The 10,000-nt window shown below is 37.1% G+C and overlaps 3 protein-coding genes across 5 annotated transcripts in view; 1 reads left to right on the plus strand and 2 right to left on the minus strand.

Moving 5' to 3' along the window:
- Window positions 1–5,388, minus strand: part of LOC134192787 (formin-like protein) — a 26,633-nt gene extending 21,245 nt beyond the window's left edge. For 2 of the 3 annotated variants that reach the window (XM_062661544.1, XM_062661543.1), the window contains exons 1-7: window positions 5,239–5,388; window positions 5,025–5,108; window positions 2,606–2,683; window positions 1,559–1,644; window positions 1,419–1,493; window positions 522–639; window positions 386–462 (exon numbers count right to left, since the gene is read on the minus strand). In XM_062661544.1, the coding sequence (XP_062517528.1) occupies window positions 386–462; window positions 522–639; window positions 1,419–1,493; window positions 1,559–1,644; window positions 2,606–2,683; window positions 5,025–5,108; window positions 5,239–5,352 (632 nt within the window). In that variant the 5' untranslated portion in view covers window positions 5,353–5,388. Of the gene's footprint in view, window positions 1–385; window positions 463–521; window positions 640–1,418; window positions 1,494–1,558; window positions 1,645–2,605; window positions 2,684–2,761; window positions 4,986–5,024; window positions 5,109–5,238 lie in introns of those variants that run through there. The other variant, XM_062661545.1, reaches the window with a different exon arrangement.
- A 317-nt stretch (window positions 5,389–5,705) lies between these two features.
- LOC134192931 (enkurin-like) lies at window positions 5,706–8,574 on the minus strand. Its single transcript, XM_062661688.1, has 7 exons — window positions 8,434–8,574; window positions 8,191–8,336; window positions 8,006–8,134; window positions 7,535–7,596; window positions 7,436–7,471; window positions 6,198–6,328; window positions 5,706–6,076 (listed from the first exon to the last, which is right to left on the minus strand). Exons 1-7 carry the CDS (start codon window positions 8,502–8,504, stop codon window positions 5,869–5,871), a joined length of 783 nt encoding a protein of 260 aa, XP_062517672.1. The 5' UTR covers window positions 8,505–8,574; the 3' UTR covers window positions 5,706–5,868.
- A 30-nt stretch (window positions 8,575–8,604) lies between these two features.
- The window catches only part of LOC134192932 (DNA-directed RNA polymerase III subunit RPC6-like), a 3,566-nt gene continuing 2,170 nt past the window's right edge, over window positions 8,605–10,000 (plus strand). The window contains exons 1-2 of the mRNA XM_062661689.1: window positions 8,605–8,788; window positions 9,367–9,508. Coding sequence (XP_062517673.1) covers window positions 8,606–8,788; window positions 9,367–9,508 — 325 coding nt within the window. The 5' untranslated portion in view covers window position 8,605. The remainder of the gene's footprint in view (window positions 8,789–9,366; window positions 9,509–10,000) is intronic.

Raw genomic sequence — 10,000 nt, forward strand, 5'->3', positions numbered from 1 at the left:
GTCTGTAGTCTAAGTCTGTCTGTCTACTTGTCTGTTCTATACACCTGTCCGTTTGCTTGTTAGTCAGTTAGCCATCAGATCTACTTTCTGATTCGCTCGTCTGTTGGCATCCCTCTGTCTGTCTGTTGTCCATCTGTCTGTTTGTCTGTCTGTCTGTCTACTCATCTGTCCTACCCACCTGTCAGTTTGCTATTAGTCAGTTAACCATCTAGCTTTTGACTCACTTGTCTGTCCCTCGTCTGTCTGTCTGTCTGTCTATCTGTCTGTCTGTCTGTAAGTCTGTCTGTCTGTCTGTCCATCTGTCTGTCTGTCTGTCTGTCTGTCTGTCTCCACAACCATCACTCCACACGTCCATCCACATTACAACAAACTAATAAATCTCCACCTATAGTTTGGATGGTTGAGAGTCAACGCAAGACAGTTGACACACGAGTCGTGTTCCATCACACTACTAAAACCATACTGGACACAAAAGTGGCAATCAACTTGGTTCAGACACAGCACTAACTGTTGGATGTTACTTTGTTATTCATGAGGGCCTTGACACATAAAATGCAGATGTGTACATCATCAGTGAAGTTTCCTGACGATCTGGCTCGAGAAACTCGACGAAGTTTTTGGTTGTCAATTTCAGGCAGTCTGAAGAATGAAAGTTTGACAAAGAATTCAGATAACTGGGTAGTATAATATGTTAATACAAAAATATAAAGGAAAGTTAGATAGACTAAATACAGACAAACAAACAAACAAACAGCCAAACAGACAAACAAACAAACAGACAGACAAACAAACAAACAAAAAATAAACAAACAAACAGACAGACAAACAGATAAACAAACAAACAGACAAATAAACAGATAGACAAGCAAACAAACAAAAAATAAATAAATAAATAAATAAACAAACAAACAAACAAAGAAACAGACAGACAGACAAACAGACAGACAAAAAGTAAACAAACAGACAGACAAAAAGTAAACAAACAAAAAGACAGACAAACAAACAGACAGACAGACAGACAGACAGACAGACAGACAGACAGACAAATAGAGAGCCAAACAAACAAACAAAATTAACAAAGAGACAGACAGAGAGCCAAACAGACAAACAAACAGACAGACAGACAGCCAAACAGACAGACAGACAACCAAACAGACAGACAAACAAACAAAAATAAACAAACAGACAGACAGACATCCAAACAGACAGACAGACAAACAAGCAACAAACAAAAAATAAAAAACAGACAGACAGACAGACAGAAAAACAGACAAATAAACAAAGCAAACAAACTAATGACAAACAAACAAACTAATGACAAACAAACAAACAAACAAACTAGAAAACAGACAGACAGACACACAAACATGTCCCTACTTTATCTGGTTTTCAACAAATGCAATGCAGCCATCTTTTACCTTAGAGCAAGAGCAATATAATCCACCAAAACCTCTAGACCTTTGTTTTCTTCACCAAGGAAGCTATGCACCCACCTGCCAACCAAATAAAATATACAGTGACTAACTCATTGCCAGATGGAATGATTGATAAATCAAACTTGATCTCATTCGTTCTCAAGGAGATTTCAAGACTCCGAAGAATGGAAACAGAATCAGATAAAGCAGCTATGCTACGTCGCGTCACCTGGTACACACATGTAGTGGTCACATGAATGTATGCACACACACACACACACACACACACACACACACACACACACACACACACACACACACACACACACACGTGTGCACACACACATGTACACACACACACGTGTGCACACACACATGTACACACACACACACACACACACACACACACACACACACACACACTTGTACACACACACACACACACACACGCACATGCACACACACACATTTATACACACACACACACACACACACACACACACACACACATTTGTACACACACACACACACACACACACACACACACACACACACACACACACACACACACACACACACACACACATTCGTACACACACACACACACACACACACACACACACACACACACACTTGTACACACACACTTGTACACACACACACACACACACACACACACACACACACACACACACACACACACACACACACACACAGAGGCAAATGGATAAGGAGCTGCTGTTTGTTACGGTAACGCCCCAGCCAGATGGCTGAGTTCCTGTGCACTAAGCAGGAGCTATGGGCCGTGCTAAGCAATCTCCTGGAGCCTGGCCAGGTACTCGCAGAAGCACTGACTGCGATGCCAACAGTGGTGTGGGCACCCGAGTTTCACCCGGACCCCAGTGGCTGATGAACTTTGTCGCAGTTGGAAACCTTTGCCACCCCAGTCAATGACCAGGTGCTCATTTATACTCCTGAGTCGAGAGAGGCAATTGTGTGTAAGTTTCTTGCCCAAGGAAATTATGCCATAGCTCACCATCACTGTGACTTGAACCTGCAACCTTGCAAGGTCCCGGATGTAATCACTCCATAGGATGACTCTCTAACCAACTGAGCTATCGCAACACACGCGTGCGCGCACACACACACACACACACACACACACACACACACACACACCACTCACACACCTTTCCATGTTTGATTTCTAATATTTCTTGTAGTTTCTTGAGGTAACCTTGTGGTGGAGTTGTTGGTTTTGTTTTCTCCTGCAATGGATTTAGTCTTTTAATAATTATTGATATTAATTAAAATAATATAGATACTGGACACACACACACACACACCTGCATTAGTGATTCTTCATTACTTGACATGTTGAGATCAATTCTACTCTTACTTCTTGATCTGCATTTCATCTGCCTGTCTGTCTGTCTGTCCATCTGTCTAGCGTCCTTTCTGAGGCTCGGTCTACCAATGCCTTTTAAGTCATGCATAAACAAATGTGAATGTGGAGTAGAACTGGATGGAACTGGGTATCATCTTCTCACCTGCAAGTTTGGAGAAGGACCAGTCTTGCAACACGATTCTATAGTGTCAGGATGGTGCAGTTGTTTGAACGAGCTCCAACTGCACCATCGCAAGGAGCCAAGAGAACAATATACAGAATGATCTGAAAATCGTCCCAATATTTTGGTGTACGATGAATCAAGCACAGAGTTGGATGTAAGCATGGCTCACCCTTGGAGCAAAGACATCCTAAATAGAGCATCTAAAGAGGCAGGCTATGCAGCTGAGAGGTGTGAGATGAGAAAGAAAAGCAAATACAATGCTCTGTCAGTTCAGGATGTAACTTAGTTCCTCTGGTCTTTGAACACTTTGAGTTCTGGGGTCAGGAAGCTGATAACTTCCTGAACTCACTCTCGAAGAAATCAAAAGATTTGGAAGGCAGAAGTACTGAAGCTGACTTCAGGACGAGATGGCGTAGACAGATTTCTATAATTATCCAAAGATGTAATGCTAGAGTTACATTAAAGAAGATAAGTAGATTGCATGTAGGTAAGATAGATGATTTTTTCTTTGATGTACATATTCAGCACTATGTTCATTAGGATAACAGCTATGACTTCAGACGTTTCAGTAGTTTTTGTTAATGCTTAGGATGCTTTCATTTTTACGATTGTTACATTTACAGTTTGGGAGAGAATAAAACAATCTGTCTGTCTGTCTGTCTGTCTGTCTATCCGTCTGTCTTCATTTATTTCAATATATTTTAAGCACAATTACAACACTAAATATTCACTAATCCTTGTCTCTGCCTCAAACTTAAAAGGCTAAAACCACCTATGCCATTTACATCAAATACAAAGAGTCTTAATTAACTACCATAAACTACAACTAAACTGTAAGTAATTAACTAACTAGTGCACACTACATTGTACATGTTCCCGACCTCCTGTTATCCTCTTCAATTTTCCTAGTATCACACCAGCATTAGCTTTCTGCACAATTACAGCTATACGTTTCCTGCAGTAGCAGGCAATCTCAGAATGGTTTTTCTTCCCTTCACAGTCCCTTTGCTCTGGACGCAAGACTATTTAAATATCTTTCTGCTTCTTGCCCCCATCTCCCAAAATGTTCAAAGACTAACGGGACGAGAGTTGGGCTGGTAGTACCTCCACTGGAAAGGGCTAGCTTAGCATATTTCTTCCTCTTTCACTCCTCCCTTGCTGAAGCCGCGAATCCATCTTCTTCTGCTGATTTTGATAAGACTTCAGAGTTCCACGGATGAGCAAAGGCAACATCTAAGTCAATGTTTGATCCCTAATCAGTGTCAAACACCACAATATCGGGTCTGCAATCATTGTTTGTATATCTGTCTCTTGGTTCTTTTCTGTGGTGCAGACCTACTTCACGCAAGCATTCAGACCATCCACTCACAACAGAATCATGCTGCCATATAGGGCCTCCTCCATGTTTACAACTAAGAAGATTGTATCCGTCTTTGTCGAGAACTCTCCCACATTCACAGTGTAACAGCCAACCTCCAAATGGCATTGGGCAACCCATCCTCAATAGAGCCGCTAAGCGAAACTCGCTGGGGTTTTCTGAGGAGGGAACCGCTTCAAGCCATGAGCCACTACCTTTTCCTTGAACTGATCTTAAATGAGCCTTGTCCTTGGCATCACCAGCTGTCTCTAGACACATCTCAACTTTGCTTGAAAAGACTTGGACAGACAGACGGTGCTGAAGCTTTGTGTTGTTGACAAGTAGATCATAAAATTCTCTCACTTGACAAACGTCACCATGACCAAGAAAATCGTTATATTCCACTATGGCATTGTCCAATGAGTCTGTCCGTCTGTCCGTCTGTCTGTCTGTCTGTCTGTCTGTCTATCAGTATGCAAGTCTGTTTTCAGTCTGTCTGTCTGCTTGCTTTCTGTATATGCCACCACTCACTCATCCCACACTGAAACCGTCACTACGTCACAGACACCAACCCATCCAACATTGTAGCAACACACGACCAATCATCACACACCACTGCGACAGCAACACGCGCTGAGTGTCGCAACCGATCACAATGACAGACGTCACGTGCACACCGACCTGATCACACACCAACGTCCACTTCTTCTCCGTCGAATACTCATTCATCGCCTGCATCTTCTCAACAGGCAAATCCATAGTTTCCTACACAACAAACGGCCATCGCAATAAACACGCCAATCAAGCACAAATGCGCACACAAATGGTTTCAATTTTCTATTGTATTTTAGAGAGTGTGTGAGCGAGTGTTGTGTGTTCTGTACAGTACGTGTACCAGGATTGCTGAGAAGCGTCTGTCGATTTCTTCCGTTTCTGGCATCGGTGAGCGCTCTGCTGATGAGACGTCGGAATCGGGTGGGATGTACTTGCCTGATGCTGCGTTCCCCATGATTGTAGAGGCAAGCGAGGCTCGTGTATGTAAAGATCTGAGGATATTGGGTTAGTATGACTACGCCCCCGTAGCGCACGTTAGATATAACAACATGTGTGGTAAGAATGTCTAACGCACGTTACGGTTGCTACATACAATGTTAATAGGGTGTCTAGCGCGCGTTAGATGTAAAATGTTTTAAATTTTTAATTTTTAGAAAAATTGTGTTGTGCGTGTTTAAAAATCTAAAAGATGCGTAGGAACGTTGTCGTTCGTTTTGAGCATAATGAACAAGTAGCAAAGTAATTGACTTATGACTTATATTACTTTATCAGTTTATGACAATTATTGACTCCAAAATTAATCAAACGTTTGTATTGCGATTGTATTAATGTTTGTATAACATGTACACACGCGCGCGCACTAAAATCCGCCCTGCGTACTGTCTCCTAATTTAATTGTAGTGTATACTTGCTTGTTGGTCTCGCTACGTCACGTATCTATAGCTACAGTGTCAGATGAATATGCAGAGTCTTAGTACCAAAACTTTGGCTGATCGTGAGCGATGTAAATGACTTTATGTTTTTCTATCATTTCAATGTCTTTCTCGAGTTGTTTCATCTCGGCTTCCATTCGTTCTTTGCGTGCCTTCTTTGGTGCCGTGTCGGCAACAACAGAAAGTCCTTGATACTGATGATGTACTTCTTCCCAGTTCTTCTTCAGACCAGCCAATATCACATCACTACAGATGACACAACGATGTCAATCATTTCTTTCAACATTTTGTCTGTTGTCTGTCTCTGCATCTGTCAATCTGGTTACATCTCTAATTGCTTGTGCTCTAATGTGATATTGTTGCTTACCGTTCGTCGTCTTGTATTTGCTTGAGAGCTCCTTGTCGTCTTGATTCCTCGACGTATTCTTCGTATTCTCTCTGTGCCTGTTCCATTTCTTCCCTACGTTTCGTTAGATATCCCGGTGTCTTTCCATAATCCTGAACACAACACATGATGCTCACAAAAAGAAAATAATATCAATAACAAATATCAATGCATAATAAATATTAATAAATAATAAATATCAATGAATAATAAATATTAATAAATAATAAATATTAATAAATAATAAATATTAATAAATAATAAATATCAATAAATAATATTAATAAATAATAAACATCAATAAACAATAAATATCAATAAATAACAAATATCAATAAATAATAAATATCAATAAATAATAAATATCAATAAATAATAAATATCAATGTATAATAAATAGTAATAAATAATAACTATCAATAAACAATAAATATCACTAAATAATAAATATCAATAAATAATAAATATCAATAAATAATAAATATCAATAAATAATAAATATCAATAAATAATAAATGTCAATAAATATCAATGCATAATAAATATTGATAATAGATATTACTACATATCAATAAATAATAAATATCAATGCATAATAAATATTGATAATAGATATTACTACACATCAATAAATAATAAATATCAATGCATAATAAATATTGATAATAGATATTACTACATATCAACAAATAATAAATATCAATGCATAATAAATATTGATAATAGATATTACTACATATCAATAAATAATAAATATCAATGCATAATAAATATTGATAATAGATATTACTACATATCAATAAATAATAAATATCAATGCATAATAAATATTGATAATAGATATTACTACATATCAATAAATAATAAATATCAATGCATAATAAATATTGATAATAGATATTACTACATATCAATAAATAATAAATATCAATGCATAATAAATATTGATAATAGATATTACTACATATCAATAAATAATAAATATCAATGCATAATAAATATTGATAATAGATATTACTACATATCAATAAATAATAAATATCAATGCATAATAAATATTCATAATAGATATTACTACATATCAATAAATAATAAATATCAATAAATAATAAATATCAATAATACTAAACATTAATAATAAATATTACTACATATCAATAAATAAAATAAGAATAACAGCAGGCAAGAACACAAACAATAGAATTAGTTGATTGTATTGCCTTCTTTTGTAAATATTTCGGAACGAGTCCTGATGGCTATAAGAACAAATCACAATAAGTTGAGTGTTTGTCATGCTGTGTCTTCACTGTTGGTCTTACGGTGAGTGCGTGAGTTGCTCCTTTCACTGTATCTGCGTATCTTTCACTCGGTTTCTTAGCGACTGAAAACAACAAAAAATATAAAACAATTGGAAAACAAAAACTTTTCAAGGACTAACTAAAAAGTGGTGAAACAGATGCTTATAAAAAAGGTATATAAATTATTACATTATTAATATCAATTACTATATTTCTTTATATTTATATGTTTATATTTCAATAATTATTTCGAGATCAGTCACACACACACACACACACACACACACACACACACACACACACACACACACACACACGTGCGAGTGCACACAAATGCACACACACAAATTATATAACTATGTAATTAATTAATTAAATATTTCGGGATATATTATGATATAACATCCGGGAATTCTTAAAAATATATATGTATGTATATATTTATACAAAATTGATATTAATTACTAACGTTAAGTACCTACTGTACTGTACCTGAGTTGATAGTTTCCACAGCGTTGGTTTTAATAAAATCTTTGTTACACTTCACGCCCATCATTGGTTGATCTTTCCGTGTAGGCACCGTCGGTCTCTTCTCCTTATCCGGGTACTTGAACGGAGACGCTATAAATAGAAAAAATTAAAAAACCAAAAATCTCGACGATCCTAAAACGAAATACGTTCTGGAAGTTTTGGTTCTCCTGATCGCTTTTTGAGAAAATCTTGTGTTGAATTCAATGGCACTTTTGCAGGTCCCATCGTGTTAGCTCCTTGTTTTCTCGCCTTGTACTCACTTTGAGTCATTGATCGAAACTTAGACTGGTAGCTATTTAAATAAACATTAGTTTGCTAATTATCTAGATTCCTAGAACGTGATAATTAATGATCAAGACGGAAATTTTCTAGCTAAAAGAGTGACGAACCGCGCAGGCTTCTTCGCTACCATTCTTTCTTGCGCAACGAGATTGTAGATGCTTTCTTCACTCTGCTCCATATTCACTGCGACCTTGTCAAGCCCGTTTACCTCTCCCTTGACTCAGCTTACTTGTTGCTATGGAACCATATACGCATGCGCAATAATACTAGTAGATATTAATGATGGCCCAAAGTGGGATTGTTTTGAAGCAAAAGGCTGTGGAAGCGATTGATCTCGAGGCCAGGATTACGCAGCTCTGTGAGGAAAGTCCTAAAGGAGTAACAAATGCCGCTATTGTAGCTGACCAACCGTCTGTTGATGCTGCACGACGAGTGACCGCCATCAACCGTCTTTTGTCGGCGGTATATTGATTAACATGACGTATAACAAATATTATAAGTTTTTTCACATTTATAGCTATTGGAATAGCTGAGTTATGGAATGGGCGTGGCACTTGTACTCCTCGGAGTTCCGCATCCTAGTGCGGATGCTCCCTAAAGTGCAGAAACATTTATTAATAATTGAGATTTTAGGTATATAGGTTTGCTGCAGTTGTTTTATCGCATGGTTGTCTTGATAAATACCCGTTTTATTATTTAGAATTAATTAGCTTATTAATTGATTATTTATTTAATTAGTAATTAATAATTACTGTTGTGCTCAACCAGATCAGTCTGGTTTGTAAAGTCTATTACAAGTATCTGAAGCAAACCCTGCTTCAGAAGTACTTAGACCATCACGGCTGTCTAGAAAGAAGACATGACTTTACGAAGGATCCGAGTAGATCCCAGAAGCACTGTTTTCTGTAAGTGCTGCAGGTTGTAATGACCTGGAATAATGTCCAGCCACCGTGCAATACCCGCGTGCACTTAATTATTAATTAATTATTTATTTATTTATTTAATTATTTATTAATTAATTAGTGTGTGTTGTGGTGTAGGGTACAATTGAATTGGCCAAGCAAGGATCAGATATTATCTATCGGTTGAAGGGCACAGCGTCTACAGCAGGTGCTAAGACCAAAGGTTTTGAGACTGAAGAGAAAGTCGTGTACCAGGTGATCGAACAAGCTGGAAATAAAGGCAGGATATTGTGTTTTATTATGTACTAGTCAATGTATTTGTACAGTAGTCTGTATGCTTGTTTTTGTCTAATTGTTGATGTCATTTTTGTTTGTTTATGTGTCTGTCCATTTGTTGATCTAATTGTTTGTTCGTTTATGTGTCTGTCCATTTGTTGATCTAATTGTTTGTTTGTTTATGTGTCTGTCCATTTGTTGATCTAATTGTTTGTGTGTTTATGTGTTTGTCTATTTATAGTTTTTGTTTGTTTATGTGTCTGTCCATTTGTTGATTTTATCATTTTGTTTGTCTATGCATTTATTGATCTAATTAATTAATTTGTGTGTTTATGTGTCTGTCCATTTGTTGATCTAAATAATTAATGTGTGTTTATGTGTCTGTCTATCTGTTGATCTAATTGTTTGTTTATTTATCTGTCTGTTCATTTGTTGATCTAAGTGTTTGTTTGTCTATGTGTTTGTCCATTTGTTGATTTAATTTAATTGTTTGTGT

Source organism: Corticium candelabrum, chromosome 17 (genome assembly GCF_963422355.1).
Source record: "Corticium candelabrum chromosome 17, ooCorCand1.1, whole genome shotgun sequence".
Classification (NCBI taxonomy): domain Eukaryota; kingdom Metazoa; phylum Porifera; class Homoscleromorpha; order Homosclerophorida; family Plakinidae; genus Corticium; species Corticium candelabrum.